This window comes from Daldinia loculata (genome assembly GCF_022478755.1).
Source record: "Daldinia loculata strain CBS 113971 unplaced genomic scaffold F4817scaffold_104, whole genome shotgun sequence".
NCBI classification, from domain to species: Eukaryota; Fungi; Ascomycota; class Sordariomycetes; order Xylariales; family Hypoxylaceae; genus Daldinia; species Daldinia loculata.
Genome location: NW_026054958.1, coordinates 1 through 16,272, shown reverse-complemented (window position 1 = coordinate 16,272; position 16,272 = coordinate 1). Strand labels below are relative to the sequence as shown.

General features: G+C 44.9%; 8 protein-coding genes across 8 annotated transcripts; 1 reads left to right on the top strand and 7 right to left on the bottom strand.

The window, feature by feature from the left end:
* Window positions 1–885: 885 nt before the first annotated feature.
* Window positions 886–3,239, bottom strand: F4817DRAFT_354057 (amidase signature enzyme). Its single transcript, XM_049305470.1, has 4 exons — window positions 3,012–3,239; window positions 2,853–2,955; window positions 2,013–2,796; window positions 886–1,890 (listed from the first exon to the last, which is right to left on the bottom strand). Exons 1-4 carry the CDS (start codon window positions 3,134–3,136, stop codon window positions 1,109–1,111), a joined length of 1,794 nt encoding a protein of 597 aa, XP_049153753.1. The 5' UTR covers window positions 3,137–3,239; the 3' UTR covers window positions 886–1,108.
* A 24-nt stretch (window positions 3,240–3,263) lies between these two features.
* Window positions 3,264–4,820, bottom strand: F4817DRAFT_354055 (uncharacterized protein). The gene is made up of 2 exons (XM_049305469.1): window positions 4,646–4,820; window positions 3,264–4,591 (listed from the first exon to the last, which is right to left on the bottom strand). The coding sequence occupies exon 2, from the start codon at window positions 4,407–4,409 to the stop codon at window positions 3,582–3,584; it is 828 nt and encodes a 275-aa protein (XP_049153752.1). The 5' UTR covers window positions 4,410–4,591; window positions 4,646–4,820; the 3' UTR covers window positions 3,264–3,581.
* Window positions 4,821–5,015: 195 nt separating this feature from the next.
* Window positions 5,016–6,000, bottom strand: F4817DRAFT_354054 (uncharacterized protein). The gene has a single exon (XM_049305468.1). It carries the CDS (start codon window positions 5,910–5,912, stop codon window positions 5,451–5,453), a length of 462 nt encoding a protein of 153 aa, XP_049153751.1. The 5' UTR covers window positions 5,913–6,000; the 3' UTR covers window positions 5,016–5,450.
* Window positions 5,979–7,345, bottom strand: F4817DRAFT_354053 (Frag1/DRAM/Sfk1). The gene is made up of 3 exons (XM_049305467.1): window positions 6,617–7,345; window positions 6,394–6,552; window positions 5,979–6,339 (listed from the first exon to the last, which is right to left on the bottom strand). The coding sequence occupies exons 1-3, from the start codon at window positions 7,150–7,152 to the stop codon at window positions 6,276–6,278; spliced, it is 759 nt and encodes a 252-aa protein (XP_049153750.1). The 5' UTR covers window positions 7,153–7,345; the 3' UTR covers window positions 5,979–6,275.
* Window positions 7,346–7,483: 138 nt separating this feature from the next.
* Window positions 7,484–9,286, bottom strand: F4817DRAFT_321220 (Six-hairpin glycosidase-like protein; the record flags this gene model as incomplete). The annotated part of the gene is made up of 8 exons (XM_049301267.1): window positions 7,484–7,590; window positions 7,654–7,704; window positions 7,767–8,199; window positions 8,264–8,476; window positions 8,532–8,607; window positions 8,669–8,822; window positions 8,879–9,103; window positions 9,169–9,286. The coding sequence occupies 8 exons, from the start codon at window positions 9,284–9,286 to the stop codon at window positions 7,484–7,486; spliced, it is 1,377 nt and encodes a 458-aa protein (XP_049153749.1).
* Window positions 9,287–9,663: 377 nt separating this feature from the next.
* Window positions 9,664–10,530, top strand: F4817DRAFT_363329 (uncharacterized protein; the record flags this gene model as incomplete). Its single annotated transcript, XM_049306629.1, has 4 exons — window positions 9,664–9,771; window positions 9,848–9,965; window positions 10,021–10,085; window positions 10,143–10,530. Exons 1-4 carry the CDS (start codon window positions 9,710–9,712, stop codon window positions 10,528–10,530), a joined length of 633 nt encoding a protein of 210 aa, XP_049153748.1. The 5' UTR covers window positions 9,664–9,709.
* A 1,105-nt stretch (window positions 10,531–11,635) lies between these two features.
* Window positions 11,636–13,314, bottom strand: F4817DRAFT_354047 (uncharacterized protein). The gene is made up of 3 exons (XM_049305466.1): window positions 12,452–13,314; window positions 12,312–12,376; window positions 11,636–12,218 (listed from the first exon to the last, which is right to left on the bottom strand). The coding sequence occupies exons 1-3, from the start codon at window positions 12,606–12,608 to the stop codon at window positions 11,871–11,873; spliced, it is 570 nt and encodes a 189-aa protein (XP_049153747.1). The 5' UTR covers window positions 12,609–13,314; the 3' UTR covers window positions 11,636–11,870.
* Window positions 13,315–13,514: 200 nt separating this feature from the next.
* On the bottom strand, window positions 13,515–15,256 carry F4817DRAFT_363327 (putative amine oxidase; the record flags this gene model as incomplete). Its single annotated transcript, XM_049306628.1, has 3 exons — window positions 14,718–15,256; window positions 14,322–14,643; window positions 13,515–14,254 (listed from the first exon to the last, which is right to left on the bottom strand). Exons 1-3 carry the CDS (start codon window positions 15,078–15,080, stop codon window positions 13,515–13,517), a joined length of 1,425 nt encoding a protein of 474 aa, XP_049153746.1. The 5' UTR covers window positions 15,081–15,256.
* Window positions 15,257–16,272: the final 1,016 nt, after the last annotated feature.

Sequence of the window (16,272 nt, the reverse complement as noted above, 5' to 3'; positions counted from 1 at the left end):
ATTCCCCGTATATATAATACCTACACTAATAACTGGGAGTTAAAGAAGTATTTATCGCACTATGTACGCCTATTTTGGGCTCTCAAGACATACCTTTGAAAACTTGTAAACACTTTCATGCAGTAGTATTTATTACGCAATGTGACATCGGGAGGCTTGGTACCTAGTTCTTATAGTGGATCTCTCCTCAACTAAACATTATCAACTCAGTATAGGCCAAATGACACAATAGCAAGAGAGTAGGTGTCTTAAATTCTTGTAGCTCTTATTTCAGATAAATAACTATGATCTGGAGAGTTGATTCATGTTAGGTAGATATGTATTAAAAATCTCAAAATTAAACCAGACAGTACCTAATGTATATAATGACCCTTAGATAGAAAAATGCATAACACTTTAAGGATTAGAACTAAAATCTAACTTTAATCGAGACCATACCTCATCAAAAAACATGATCTATGTTCTATTTGCGCGGTGGTATTGTGTCTACTCAGGGATACAGAGGCGAAAGACAATTTTGTTAACACCTTCCTCTTCTGGATGCCGATATCGAAGAGCGCGTAGCCAACCCTCATCCCGATTGAGGATAACGACATCCGCAAGCCTAATCCACTATACGGTCCGTCACATTCCGTAGCCGCCTTGCATGAGCATAACGGCTAACAGGTCGGAATGTAGCTCGAAGGATATCACGTATTTCCCTTTAGGCTTTAACGCTGAGGTATGTATAATAGAGAATGGCCGGGCCGATAACAAGCTGTACCCCTCGGTATGCATGACACGCGGCAGAGTTCCAAAAAAGAGTCTTTACTTTAAAGCATGTGGGGTGAATCAGCAATTAGATAAGATGCAAATTAATACCAAATCTTGAGGAATTGCTTTAGACTGTGAGTTGGCGGCATAGTTCATATACGGATTAGAGAACTCGTGTACCTTAATTGCGTGTCTCGTTACAACATAGAACTCAAACTCCTGTTATGATGAACTATTTTCCAAGTGCACCTATGATTGTGCGCAAAGGATTCTATAATCTAAGAGTTTTGACCATGAAAACTTAGAGATACTACCGATATTATAATTCCTTCCATGTCGCTCAAGTCTAGAGACATCATTCTGTAGTCTTGGCAATTTCGACAACGTCGGCCCACTCCTGTGGTCTGTAGCGGCCACCTTCGTAAGCGCCATTCACATACGTCTCAGCCTCCTTTGCCCAAGCCAACAGCTGCTCTTCCGCCCCCCACTCTCCCATCGCCATGAGGCCGACCGGTAGCTTACCTTCACCTTGCTCGGGGTCGACGTAACCAACGGGCGCACTAACCGCGGGGCAGCCCGTCGAATTCGCCAGCCAGATATACATCATGTTGCGGATTGTTACATTGCCGTCGCTAAATCCGTACGCCTGGTCGCCAGGGTGGATCAACCATCCAGCTTCGGGTGCCGTCGGCGTGACTATCAACATACCCGGATGCTTCTTCCATAAAAACGCGAGATGTTCCATAAGCAATCCCCTCAATTGACCATATTTGATCATATCAGTGCCTGACGTGCACGAGCCGACAGCCATTAGAAGCTGGTTGCAGTTATTGAGACCCGTGAGCGGACGCGTTGGATCCATAGCGTGTGAACTGTGGTGGTCAATGCCCTCGGTGAGCGCCCACGCGCTGTGGGCATACTGGGCCTCTTGTACATAGGGGATACTAATATCAACAACCTCGTAACCCAGTTTATCCGTAAAATATGCAATTGCTTTCCTAGTGACGTTAAGGACACCAGGAGCAGCTTGGTCGAACCAGTCACGATAAATGGCAATTGTTTTTTTCGCAGAAGGGCTCGGCGGAATTGACAACGCGAAAGAGCCCTGTATTGGATCTTCAGGGTTAGGCGCCGTCACTAATACATTCACAGTCAGCATATGGGTTTTATTAGGCTTTGGAATATCGATTCCTAGTGTCATAGATATTTGCTATGGGAGGCAGTCTACAGTAACCGAGGAATGGGCGGGATATACTCACTAATACGGTACGCGATAGCTAAGTCATTTGCTGTCGCTGCTAAGGGGCCTATGACACAGATAGAGGACTTCATTGTGTAAGCACGGTGCAAGGTAGGTTTCAATCCGTACGCGCCGTTGAATGTGGCCGGAATGCGGACACTCCCTCCTGCATCGGTGCCAATAGAGATGGGGACCAACCCGGAGGAGATGGCCGACCCTCCGCCAGATGACGAGCCGCCTGGGTAGTACAATGGGTTGTTCCAATTTATGGGCGTCCCCCATCGTGGATTACACCCACTAACATCTGAACCGAGCTCATGCATCACCTGTTTGCCAATGACGATAGCGCCGGCAGCTTCAAGTTGTGCGATTGGCCAAATTGTGCTAGTCGCCGGTTTAAAGAAGGGATCAGATGGATCGAAGGGCCGTCCCATATGGGATATATATCCTTCTACATCCGTGTCATCTTTGACTCCTATCGGTACTCCATCGAGAACACCTAAATGCTGACCGGCAGCATAACGTTCCGTCGACTTCTTAGCTGCTGCCAGTACAAGATCTTCTCTTGTAACAGACCAGGCCGATTCATACTTGGCTGGGGGATCCTGGCCTCTGGTGATGAGCGGGAGTAGGGCTTTTGCTACTTGCAGCGGTGTCAATTTCCCGGATTTGAAGAGCTCATGATAATCAGCAGCAGAATAAAAACGACCGGCTAGATCATCCGGCTGTCGTTCGTAGAGATCAGGCGTGATTTCGGCCTTGCTCTGAACGACGCCATCGGCTATAAGCGGTGTGACAATGGGCTACTCAGTTTATCAACTACTTGACATCTGAATCAGAGTATGTTGTGGTTGCATACTTGAAGACGCCAGTCGTACTCATTTAGACCTGGTATATCTTTGACACAACCAAATTTGGCATTTACCCAGGTAGCCTTAGCTACGGACGGAAAATATGTGACGCTGATTTTTATATGAGCAATTGGTCGTATATAGATGGGGCAGATAATACTGCTTACAGTTTGGCCGCGATAATCAAAGACCAGCCTCTAAGGGGAGGATTCTTATCCTGTGCTGGCACGTATGCTGTTTTGGGGCCTTCCTTAGCAAGTGGGTATCCTGAGAATCGCTGTGTCGATGCCATTGCGATAATAAATTAATCTAACCCTTCCTACTAGACACGCTGTATGTTATTAAGTTACTACCCTAGGTGCCTTCGGGACAAGGTGGCTTGAGGTGAACAGATGGCACCTCGGTACCGGTAAAATGTCGCTAAATATTGCACGGACTTAAAGTGGTAGAGTGGCTGTACCTCATATTGAATTAAGAGGTAGGTAATCTAAAGTGTTCAGTCCGCTTAAGCAGAAAGCCACATCTGAAGCCACAATGACCCCCTGTCGACTACCAGGTACATCGCCGGAGGCCATTCCAAAACATGCTCGGGAAAAATCCAAACTTATTCTACCCTAGGTGTTATAGTTGGAAATGACATATGAAACCCTACTTTGAGGGGCATATTGCTAGTGGAAAACGAGCCTCAATTATTTATCCCTATATCCACTTCTCCATTCCATCCATATAGAAATTATTTACCTCCATCCTAGGATTAACAATGCCGGGCGGAACTCCGGTAGGCGTCTCCATTGTTGGAGGATCCAAGGATGATCTGGGGTGATAGGAGCAGTTGTTGGAAATGGTGCTATAGCTTCTTCCTCAGTGTATCCAACTTGCAATAGACGCTCGTGGTACCGACATATTTCTTCTAGTATGATCTTATCTAGGCTCGACCTAAGGATAAGTTCAACATCTTGACGTCGGGGAAAGACCGGTGACATTTCTTGAAAACGTGCCCATGTCTTATAGCCATCTATTTTTCTCTGGTCTTCATCGCTGCATAAGTCAAGGACTGTCCCCTTGCCCTTATCCTGTTCCGTCATATCCGGTCGAAACTTGGGCCAATACGCAGTCTCAATCTGCTCGACGATGAGATATATCATCTTGACGTTATGAAACCGTCGACCCTCGATGAGATCTTTGATGACAACTTTGATCTCGCCGTCAAAGTCTCCAGCGTTAATTGCCAATCTCTCTGCTGCAGAAAAGAAAGGCTCTGGGTTCGATAACGGGTAAGGATAGCCGCTGTGAAGCTCGAGTATATCACGAGACCCGATAAACCAAGTGGTCGTGTGAATATCTTCTGCAGTTGGGAAGCCACGCACAACTGAGTGGTTCACAGCAACCTCTCGTGACTCTCGGCAAACGTGGGCAACTACAGGCGGCAGAAGACGCCAGTTCTCCCAAGGTACATTCTTGGCAAAGAGTTGGATGCGGCCTCTGGGCAGAGCATGAACCCAGATCAAGCGTCTTATCTCTGTGGGTAGTCGAGGAAATTGTGGGAAGGATTGGTAGTTTGACATTTGCTGTACTCGTCTTAGGGTCTTGCTGATTCAGTTTAGGGGCTAGGTAGTTGGCAGGCTAAAGGCTGGGCGCTTCGAGTAAGCTTTTTCGACCCAAACTAAATATCTGTGCTACTCTCGTCATAAAATTCGGTATGGTTGTTACAGATTCGAGGTTCAACCATGACTGCCAGGATGCACGGCTTCTTAGATTAGTATTTTATAGTTTCCGACATCCAGAGAGTAAGAGTTAATACCAAAGTTAAGTAAGATAGTATTGTACCAGACGGACGGGGATTTGAGCACCTGGAAATCCATCAGGGGCATCGAATCTCGATATACGAACATATATAAATACAATATGCGAGAGTTGGGGCAGCATTGGACTGTCGTGATTGTACGACGATGGTTTCCATTGCGTAAGGCTTCCTGGCCAAACTGGGACGGATTGAAATTTGTGGATCCAGTGAAGGGCATTGGAGTTGACGTGATTAGTTGGGCTGATCGCATCATTCCCTCGTTACTGGTGGTTCTCCAATGTTTGATGCCGCAATTCCACACAACTTGATGATATCTTCACCTAGCTTGGCATTATGATAGCCTGTGGATGTTCAACCATGATTCCCTCGAGAACCAGTGTTGTATGGTGATCAAATTTATCTAGCAGTATCTCGCCATCTCTAATAATACGATCCCCTCCGCTTAAACGATCTTTATTCGCGTCATTTGGCATGTACTTAATTGTATTGAGCAGAGTTCATCTCTAAGTTGTTGCTGTCATGGTCACTTTGTTTCCCCCCTAGAACCAGTCCGATAGACATAAAATGCGCATAAAGAAAAACATCCCGCTAACTTGAAGCTGATGGTACAGAACTCGTGACATTCGCAGGTATCCTAATATGTCCTTCGGGAAGCGATATATTAACCATATGTGTTGGCGTATGAGTGATCCTACAATATTGGCTCATGCATGACGACAAAGGGTATCAAATGACCGATGTAAAAGAGTCGGCCTATACAATTCCCATACGAGGGGACATTCTTCCGATTGCCCACTCGTTTTCATGGCCGGCCTTCCTCGGCCTTCTTGACTTTCCGCTCGGCCCATTTCAATGCTTCGCCGGTACCAAAATATAACACCGTCCAGAAGATACCTGCTCTAAGCAAAGCCTTCTTCACAACTTGAGGCGGCGTGTTCATGAATCTTCTCTCGACGACTGAATGCCATGATGATTCTAAGATAAAACCCGCAGAACATATGCGACCAAGTTGATCCTTGCCAGTGGTATTGTGGATGCGTTCAGCTAGTTGAAGTGAGTATGGTTTAGATGATGAAGCCATTTTTTTTTGTCTTTTTTTCCCTGTCGACGCGCTAGACGTGATGCGTAATCCGCATAGCGCTACTGGAGGAGAAATTTTGTATAAGTTTCTGAGTAGTGCACGGTCCAGAAGCAACGCTTGCGATAAGTGCTTGACGCTAATAAATAAAAGTGGAGAGAATCTGCAAGTTGGACCGTACGCCATTAACGCCGCCGCACTTTGTAGCCCCTTAGATGAAGGAGCAGCTTTTAAACTGTAGTAGATATGAGGAAACTACATTAACGTACTCAACGAACTAATAGAAGTATTTACTATAGAAATCTCAAATCACGAAGTATACCAGTTTGAAATATCATCGAGTCGGCAAGCTCATGACCTGCTTCATCCCTATTTTATACCCGCAGAATCTTACACGATGCTTGTAGTAGTCTAAATAAAATTACCTATTCAGTTGTCACCAAATGAAGACAAGATTAGGTACGGAATGGGGGCTGTAACAATATCACGACTTCTATATCGTATCAGAAAGTCCAGATCTAAGTTTACTCTTTTGTATTATATGAAAACCTATGTTAACAGCGGTTGCTGCTCAGCATCGTTCTCATCCACAGGATGGTCGCCTTCCCTAAACCTATATATCTTGTTAGAACTGATAAGCCAGTAACTTTAGCTTTCACTAACTCACATTGTGTATCCCACGAATGAGAGGAGCCAAAAGGAACCGAGATAGGTCAGGCACCATTCAAGTATGCCTGAGGACTTGAAATAACCGTCGTACATGAGAATTACGAATGCTAGTCCACAACCAAATTGACAGATAACTAGAGCTGTGTTGAAGATGCACCTTTAGTCACGTTAACGTCATAGCTTTCCTCACATTCGACATCTTTTTTTCCAATGAGACATACCATTTCCTCAAGCCCGCAAACACCATGGGACCCCAAATTTGATCCCACCAGACAGCAGTAGTAGTTACCGCACTCGCGAAAAGGCCTCCAAATGTACCCATAAGAAGGTGTCGATGTCGTACATGTGCATCGTCTGTATCAAAGACACTGAGGTTTATTAAGCTAACAGCAGCAGTGATGCCAGCAATCTGCGCAATTAAGCTCATGGTCTGCCGCCACGGGGCGTCGTCTCTCAGTGCGTAGAAATTAGGCGAATAGCGTACATGATGTACCGAGAACATGGTCCCAAGAAACGTAACCCCGGTAGCTGCGCACCCGATGATGAACACGGGCTTAAACTGATGGGCAGCAATGTCGCTAATAAACGGGACATATGGGTTTACCTGTCCGGGATATTGGGGACGGTCGACAACCAGCCATCTCACCAGTAAAATAGTGAGCGTCAAAAACCAAGATAAACCAGCAAGAAGAGGGAAAAGCCAGAGACGCCGAGTGGAAAAGAAATCTCGGAATGTGCGATACCAAATTCCTGCCATATTGCATTCATGGAGCAAAATGAAATGAACACTCTCTGGTCTACGGATGAACTCTTCCAATCGCCAGCTCCTAGTACCTAGAAAGAATCGAATGAGACTAAGATTAAGACTATGATTTCTATCTTGAGATAAAGGTTACACGCCTCTACGTAGTCGAAAGCCCATACGTCATAAGTCTCGGGCTGTCCCGACGTGGGGCTGGGAGAAGCGGGGATGACATTGCTCGGATTGGCGTCTCAAAAGTACGCTACTGGTTTCATAAATTTCTAGCTTACCTAATGTTATGTACGAAGTACTTCGTTCTGCTGCATCTAAATGTTGTTCTTGACATTCAAAGCGCCTTTAGTAAACCTTCATGTTTAACAGTCCAAGTTCCATCCTTGGGAAAACCCGGAGCATCCTCCGTGGATCCATTCCAACCGGCAACCATGTACGCGACTGAATTATTATTCGTTAATAACCGTAACGACTTCGACGAGATTATGTACCTAGAGTGCTCACCTGCATAAAGGAATCCTGCGTTACCAGGCATAAATGGAGGAGGGGTGCCACCTATATACAACTGTTAGAATGATAGGATGGCATCTCGTTTACCTATTGTAGATGAAGCTTACCATCACCTTCTCGCACAGCAAATCCTGCGTCATCGAATATCCAATAGTCATACGCTGTCATGTGATAGATAGCACGCTCTGGATTCCCAATTCTAGCAGAGTTGATCGCTAATACGGGTCGGCCCCACCCGCGGATCTTGTCATCGGTCCATACTTCCCAGATCTTATCCGCCGTCTTAAGCGCAACGCTAGGGTCAACTGCTGGCGTGTCAGGAAGAATACCTTGAAGCATAATGAGGCTTCGAGGGTCTCCGTTAAGTTTAGGATTTTCCCACCAGGAACTATTTAGACCCTCATAGACAGCGTACAGGCCACCAGCTTGGGGTGGGTGAGCCAGATTCTCCGCGACGGTTGTCCATTTTTCAGGAATGCGTTTGCCTAGTCTTCTCTTCCATTCGCGCGCAACATCTAGTCCATATCTCCAATATGCAATCTAGGTAGTAAATATGAGCTGCATTGTATACGATGCCATAAGAGTTAGTAGGTGCGCCACTTACTTCATAAGCTAGGTTCAGCGTTTCAGCTGGAGGCGTGTTCTCTGTTACTCCGTAACTAGGCGGGCCAAGGTCATAACGCCCCGAACTCGCATTTTTCCAAGCATAGGAAGCCATGTAATCGGCAGCGGCGCTTACGATGGCATCCCATCTTTTCAAAGTCTCTCGTCTAGGAGAAGCTTGGTACGCTAGTTCTGCCATGTACATGGAATGAGGCTGTAAGGGAGAGCTGTGTCAATGAGATGTTACTGAAATAATAACTTTAACCTACCTGTTGCCATAAAAGTAGACCATTGATGCCACCCGGCGAGCTAACTCCGGTGTCAACTTCGGTCATCTTTGGCCACCTAGTCAGCATTCTGTTAGTTGTCGACCGTATGTATTCCGGGGTTTTCGGAACCGAATCACCTAGCTCCCTCCCACCCCATTGACTTTGCTCTCGCCATCGACGAAGGTAACAGAGTCTCGTACAATCCAGGGAAGATATTATCAAAATACTTCTGTCGACCCCATGTCGACCAATGGGCATTATGCCAAACAACCATTTCCATGTGAAACTTTCCTACAGAAATTTAGCTCTAGGACAGACATGATAGAATGAGCACCAAGTACACATACCATACCACCCGTTATTCATCAATCCACTTTCTTGTGGTGACTGACCCGTCGCTGCGCTGTTAACTCGAAGATGATATTGGGATAAGATGATACGTCGCTGGAGCTCGTCCGCTTTCGTATTCGAAGAAGATGTTAAATCAACGAAACCGCCCTCCTCCCAATACCGGTTCCACCCTCTAGAGTTTCTTTTTTGGATACTCGATGGGAGTGCAGCAGTCTGTTTATCTGGAGAAAAATGTGCAGTAAAGTCTATAGTATTCGATCTATAGCGAGTCTTGGATGTTGCTGACAGAGTATAGCGGTGGGCGGTGAGAGTATTTGATCTAGGCGGTTCGACTCTGGAGAGGTTAAGTGGACTTCCGACGGGCCAGCGTAAATTAACAAAATAACTCGTCTCTTGTAGCTCATGATAGATATGTGCCTCGTCCACTTTGCAGTTTTTGATAATAGAAGTAGTATGGTTAAGTGGAAAGTCATATACACCAGCGAAAACTTCATACTTATACTTCGTAGTGTGTATTGTGGAAAGGCCACCGAATTTCTCCAAGTTCGTCTCCAAATATCATTTCCCCCACAAAGCCGGTCCCTGTTATAAATCCAATACCTAGTGCTAGTCCCATGTCAGTTTTTATTCGTGGGGAAAGGTCTCCTTGATTTATTAGTTTCCGAGGATAAAGAGTTCCCTCTGAAGAGATGGCCAAGTTCGGGGGTATTTACCCCGGTCTTTCGTTTCATTAAACAATGTACATTCAAATAAATTCAGATTTTGTGCCTAGCATTAGTTAACATTATCGTACTGCAATCAGCTTGTCATCTGTTTCGTGAAGAGTCATGGCCTTTTTGCTCCTTGGTCTCGTATTACTGTCAAATCTGGCCTTTGGAAAGATCAATAGGTATGTATAGCTTGAGCGGAAGAGTGGTATACCGTTTTAAGTTTATTTGATCTAATTTTAACTACCTCAAATAAAGGCAGGATATTGTTAGCAAGTACAATGTTAAGAGGGAGAGGCTAATCGATAATAATACCACCCCTTTACAAGTGGGAAATGGTAATTTCGCATTTAATATTGACAACACGGGGATGCAGGTAACGAAATTCTCCTATTAATCGCTAAGGATGCAATGCTGATAATAGTACCAAGACTATCCTACCTTTTAACACACTGTCTAGTTGGGCGTGGCATAATGATTCTCTACCGAGAGGCAAGTATGTTACCCACTTAATTAACCCTTTCTCTATCATAGTTTTCTAATGTATATACAGTGAAAGAGTTAGCGACTACTATGGCGTAGCAATGATAACGCATGGTAGAAATGTCTCTTATGATATTCCCGACTCCAATCTCCCGGAAGTTTCACAGTGGCTCATTTCTAATCCCAATCGAATTAACCTAGGTCGCATTGGCCTCAGGTACCAGGGAGCTACTTTGGCAGCTTCTCAGATCACGAACGAGGTTCAGGAGCTCGACCTATGGAACGGAGTTATAACCTCTACGTTTGATATTTCCGGGGAGAGCGTCAGAGTTATTACCCAGGGAGATTTCGGGTCTGATGCGGTAGCTTTCCGTGTCGAATCACAGCTTCTAGTCTCGGGTGACCTAAAGATTGAGCTTGACTTCCCCTATCCGTCAAAGCCAGGATTCTACCCCTAGTTCACCCCATGGGGCCGGATTTATATCGATGGATACCATACCTCGCTTAGCCACTTGCATATCTGATGGGTTAGCTCGAAGAGTGGTCGCCTCCGTTGAATGTGCATCCAATACAGTAGGACGACTGATAGAGATATAAGGGATTGGTTAGGAACGACATCTCCAACATTTACCTAGTCACGGAGTAATAACTACGAACTTAATAAAAGGTAAATAGATGCTATTTATAACGTACCTAGGAGGTACTTTAAATGACCATCTAGAAATCACTAGCTTAAAAGGTCCCTTTTATCAAGCCTATCACTAGGTAGGTGAATTATACTAAAGCGAGTTTCATGGGCAAGGTACTGGTACCAAACCTTTCAATCTAAAAGTTTTATTTGGACTCAGTAAAAAGAGCAATTGTAGTAAAGATCAAAAATTAGTTCTTAAGCGGCTACGTTTGAGATAACTGTAATGTTATCAACTAGCCTTTAAAAGCTGGTAACTAAATAAAGCCTATCCATACACTTTTCAGGGGCTAGCTAGAACTTGGTCTCCTATATAATCAATCAATATTGCTAATACATTCAAAGGTAACAGGGCCTAATTTGGTGATATCAATAAAGCGAGTGTACTATGGCGATTCTACCGGTTACTAATGAGCCCCCCATATCATGGCTAACAATCCCCCGAAAGAGGCGCAATAGATGAAGATAATAAAAACTATCAGCTGATGTTAGGTAGTTGTACAAGCAATGCAGGTAAATGATTTATTTCGTAATCCTCATCTATTATGTACAGTCTTGAGTAACAAGATACTACGATGAGTTACCAAATTTATATAACATATCTCCAGCCTGGAACATTAGTGAGATACCTACGGAAGTCTAGGTTGATTTAATTTGCATATCTAGTTCCAAGAATCCAATATTACGTTGCTCCAGTTAAATATGTCTCGTGCAACCCGCCGACAGAACTTGGAGTTTATCCTTTCAATCAATCCAAGATTTGTCAGCTACCTATCTTATATATCTCGGTTCCGAGTTTGAAATAGCCATTATCAAAGGCGGATTTCTGTCACGAGGTGGAACGAAACAGCATGGAAACAACTTCGTTGTTCCGCAAGGAACTCTAAACTACCTAACTACGAGGGTCTTACGTCTATTCATATTGGACATGTCCTTTGTTCTAGATGTCTCATCTAGAATCCTGACAGAAACACACCGTGGCAATAGTCAACGTACTAAGATGTTATGAGTTCCATGCTAGAGTATTTTCATTCTCGACCCCAAGTAAGAATAGTCAAATTACCTAGAGACCTAGTAGCTGCTTGTGCGGTGGATTTATGTATATTGAACTTAGTATCCCAACAGTGAGTCCTTCAATTTTTCGAGACGTTCGACTATCTGGGGCGTCGAATTCACCATGGTTATCAATTCTTCAATTGAAAAGCTATCCCAGAACCGGCTCGTAGCTTTCACAGTGTCGTATCTTGACATAGGTTTAGAATTTAAGGAATTACTATCATCGTCGTCATTGTCGTCATTGTCGTCATATTCTTTTAACGAATCACATGTATTCTCAATAGGGTTAAGGCTTCGGCGATCGGGAGCCTTTTTCAAGGCGGCAAAAATGCCACCGATGATGCCTCCGGCTTGGACAACCCCGCCGACAGTGGCAACTCCATAGCCACCCATTCCAGCGCTCTAATTGTGAAATAAATTTTAGCCATCTCTAAAATAGGGTTCTTCAGGACTCACGGGAGGGTCTTAGTGTTGGAAAAATCTCAAAATACTAACCTGCAAGATAGCGAACAGACTTCCGGCCGCTACATTCGCAGTTTGGGCGCCGGCCGCTACCGAGCCTACCGAAAAATATAGGTTAGTTAAGTTGCTCTTACAATTAAATTAAAAGACGAGAAGAATTGCTAGAAATATACCTGCTGCAATACCGGTTGCTCCAAATCCGAAAGCACCTAAAATCGGACCGGCGATAGCCATCGGTGCTACGGCCGCAACGCCAGCGGCCGCATAGGCAGCAGTCTTCTTCGGGTTTTGTTGCATCCAGCTCCAATATCCTTCCCCAGAATCGGCCATTCTGTCTAGTATAAATGTCCTCTATTTATTGCTCGTAAGCGTGATGCCGCCGTGGATATTCGTAATCTCGGATTGAGTGTAAAGTCTGAGCGCTTGTAATGGCGAAGTGTGGGGAGGTTGGTATAGTTGCGAAATAGAGATAGAGGTCCGTTCTTATATGCAACTCTGTGTTGGTTTTTAAGAAATGGTCGGTTCCTCAGAGATGGTTCTAGTAAAGAGAATCAGAGATATTTGGAACAAGGGAAAGAGTCGGGTTTTAATCTCCAGGCTGCGATGGCCAGGTTGTGAGGCCCAAGAAAGGTCAGGTCAAACAGCAGTCGCAGCCTGCAGTAAGCCGTGTCTGTGTATTTCGGTATATTGACACTATTGGCTCATTTCTTACAGTGTACACTGTGAGGATCGGATCGAAAGGAAAGTCCTCCGTTTGCAACTGTCGTAGGATTGAATTTCTGACGTGTCAAGCTTGAATGGTCATGAGGGGAGAACTCTTTGGTTGATAGGCAGCTATGGCCGAGTAAGTTCTAACTCATCTAACAAATTATTCACGATGCGTCGTTTTTTTTTAATTTAAATTAATGTGTCGCACTGAAACTTGTGTCTGTCAAATTAGAATGCAAACGCAACTCAAGTGAAAGAACATCAGCAATTTAAAGTTTCATGGCCCCTGGCAGACCAATATGTCATGACGTATTACATACTTGTAAGATTAAGTTTAAGCTAGCTAGCTATGAGACATTCTCTGATGGACGGGGTCTATTGGAGATGTCTTCTTAATACAACTTCGTTGAGATCTGAACAGTAGCCTACCAGCCCCCCCTCCCCCTCCTACGCACTGTCGAATTTCCTTGAACCCCGGAGCCCAGGGAAAAATGATTGATCATTTATGCATAAACGCATAATTAATATTTATCCTCTCAGACTTGTGATAACTTCTTCTGCTCCTCTCTGTCCTGAGCGAACAGCACCATCCATGTATCCCTTCCATACCACGGAAGTCTCTGTGCCGACGAAGTGGATATTTCCAACGGGCGCCCGCAGTACGTCCGAGCCAAGTGATGTTAGCACCCCGGGGCCCATTACTGGAGATGGAGCACCAAGAAAGTACGGCTCCTCAGACCAGATCCGCTCGTGAATGGCAATAGGCTTGGGGACAGCTGTCGCTGTGGAAAAGACAGAGTTGAACTGCTCAAGGACTGCACCTCGGCGCTCTGCTTCCGAATATTTATTCCAGGCGCGTCCTGTGTCACCTACAATAAAGCAGGTTATGGACCATTGATCGTCTTCCGGCACGCTAGTATCTCGGGTGAAGGATACAGGACCTTTATAAGAGGTCATCACACCTGACAGACCTACTGTATGCCACCATGGTTCCTCAAAGACTAACGCAACTTTGCTGAAGTACCCGAGGCCGGTGCTCTCTCCTAGCGTTTGCTTATTCTCCGGCAGCGGTGGCGTGAATTGGATGGTGTGATATAAGCTGGTCGGGACAGACACCACCACATGCTTGGCTTTGAAAATCGTGCGCGCAGTGGAATGGACCTCGTAGAGCCCGTCGTCTTTTTCCTGGATGGACTTTACCGCCGTGCTCAAGTAAAGAGAGTCTCGGGACAATTCACTGGCGAGGCCTTCCGATATAGCTTGCATACCTATAACATAATTAAGCCTCAATGTCAGCTCTTACTCACGGTAGTAAAGCGTTGTGTATTTTCTTACCGCGTCGGGCTCGAATGTACTGCGCCCCATCTTTCTCATCCGATGTTATTACCCGTATACCATATCCACTCTTGATATAGTTCACCATAAATAAAGCGCTGACCTCGTGGGCCTCAACGCCAAGTAGAGCGGCAGTAGCTACTGAAGCAATTCCAGTGCCTATATTAGGACCAGCTTCCCGACAGAACTCGGCAAACGTCATGGTATCAAGCCTTTGAGCACCGGCACTAGTCTCGGGATGCTCAAGATCCGACGTCTCAACGGCTTCATGAATTGCTCCGTATATGCGACGCATTTCATTAGCTCGATCATCATCTCTACCCTTCGTAGATAATGTAGCATTAGCTGCACCACCTTTACTCTAATGCTTCATCTGGGGTAAGCTGTTCAACTTACTGATGTTTCCTTATGATAAGGGCGTGAGATCGTGCTGCCGTCCTCGGCTTGCTGAAAGCTCGTGCCGGTAGCTCTTTGGACAACCGCGCCAACATTATACTTCTCAAATAGTTTCCATATTTCGGACTGGTTACTGTCGTTCACCCACGTAGCTCCGGCATCATTTATACCAGCTTGTTTAGAGCTGGATTTGATGCTTAATGTCTTGCCACCAACCCTATCGGTGGCCTCTAAGACTAAGCATGTAAAACCAGCTGCCTGGATATTCACTGCTGCTTGAAGGCCACTCAGGCCAGCTCCAATAATTACTACATCCGCCGTAACATAATTCATCTTAGAAGGGCCGGTTGTATCGAAGGTCATCGTGGTGGCTAGGGCTAGGGTCTGTGGACTTTTCGAAAATAGTTGGTATCGGGCAGCCAATTCAAGTTTAAGGTTATGGTTCTAAATACATCCTCGTTTGTTAAATTATGCCTCCATCGCTTTAATCTGTTGTAATAAGACGAATAAATAGTCTCCCGTCACGGACACAATGCGGGATCCTCGGAGGCCGCCGGTGGGGCCGGACTCCGTTGAAGCAGGGAACACCACAACCTCATTACTTGTTATTTGGAATAATCATGCATTTTTTCAGGACTTAGTTACGGCTCAGTGCCACTAATTAGTCTCTCTGACTTAGTATAATATTAAACATTAAGTTCCCACCTTGTATACCTAAATTTAGTACTTTAGAGTTTGAGTTAACTAGGTCCAATATTACAATTTCTTATTCATTCAGGTAAATATATCCCCCTTTCCTAGCAGGTTCATCCTTCTTACGATTTTCCATCCTTCGTTAACCTTAGCAACTGAGAGATGCAAAATGTATCGTTACGTTAGATGTAAAGAATCATACGTAGTGGGGGTTTAGGAGATGTTTTAGTAATAAACACAATACGTGATATGACACTAGGACTCATATCTAGATTCATAGTTACGGTAAATATAGTATAGTATTTAGATAAAGCTTGATAAATAAACGCGTTTATAGGTAGGAAAGTTTGTATGACTTTTATTGTTTGTATATAAAGTTGGACTGCTAGTAACCCTGCAATGCCCGAGTTTACGAGGGGTTATTGTGCCCGAGTTTACGAGGGATATTGTCAGACGATCTTTTTGCCTGGCTTTTTTTCGAAATAGGAAGTTCGTCCGTGCGCAGCTCTGGAGCGTTTTTATTGGGTGCATCCCCGACTTCCTCACGTGCTTTTCTAGGTCCCCACTTTCATTTTTTTCTCGAAATACGTATCTTTTTTTTTTGCTATAGCTAGCCACAGTTACCAATTACGTAGCTACGCATTATATACCTAGGTAAGTAACCCAAGTTTTACAAAAGCTTCCATAGGTTCGAATCCTACATGCTCCTTTTTTTATCTTTCATCTTTTAAAAGAATTCTAGCAAAGCTTAATATTCGAGGTTGTCCGCCGCTGCTGCCGGGGAAAGGCGCTCGGCGCGCGAAGCGTGCCGAGCGCCTTTCCCCGGCAGCAGCGGCACGTGATTCGTAAACTCGGGCTATTG

Bases quoted from the DNA above. Each gene is read 5' to 3' on its own strand.
- F4817DRAFT_354057 (XM_049305470.1), bottom strand. From the start codon at position 3,136: ATGGCATCGACACAGCGATTCTCAGGATACCCACTTGCTAAGGAAGGC. The intron at 2,956-3,011 runs GTAAGCAGTATT...TATAAAAATCAG, and splicing joins TTGATTATCGCGGCCAAACT to CGTCACATATTTTCCGTCCG. The intron at 2,797-2,852 runs GTATGCAACCAC...TAAACTGAGTAG, and splicing joins AGTACGACTGGCGTCTTCAA to CCCATTGTCACACCGCTTAT.
- F4817DRAFT_354055 (XM_049305469.1), bottom strand. From the start codon at position 4,409: ATGTCAAACTACCAATCCTTCCCACAATTTCCTCGACTACCCACAGAG.
- F4817DRAFT_354054 (XM_049305468.1), bottom strand. From the start codon at position 5,912: ATGGCGTACGGTCCAACTTGCAGATTCTCTCCACTTTTATTTATTAGC.
- F4817DRAFT_354053 (XM_049305467.1), bottom strand. From the start codon at position 7,152: ATGGCAGGAATTTGGTATCGCACATTCCGAGATTTCTTTTCCACTCGG. The intron at 6,553-6,616 runs GTATGTCTCATT...ACGTGACTAAAG, and splicing joins TTTGCGGGCTTGAGGAAATG to GTGCATCTTCAACACAGCTC. The intron at 6,340-6,393 runs GTGAGTTAGTGA...CAAGATATATAG, and splicing joins TCATTCGTGGGATACACAAT to GTTTAGGGAAGGCGACCATC.
- F4817DRAFT_354047 (XM_049305466.1), bottom strand. From the start codon at position 12,608: ATGGCCGATTCTGGGGAAGGATATTGGAGCTGGATGCAACAAAACCCG. The intron at 12,377-12,451 runs GTATATTTCTAG...ATTTTTCGGTAG, and splicing joins AGCAACCGGTATTGCAGCAG to GCTCGGTAGCGGCCGGCGCC. The intron at 12,219-12,311 runs GTTAGTATTTTG...TTTCACAATTAG, and splicing joins GTCTGTTCGCTATCTTGCAG to AGCGCTGGAATGGGTGGCTA.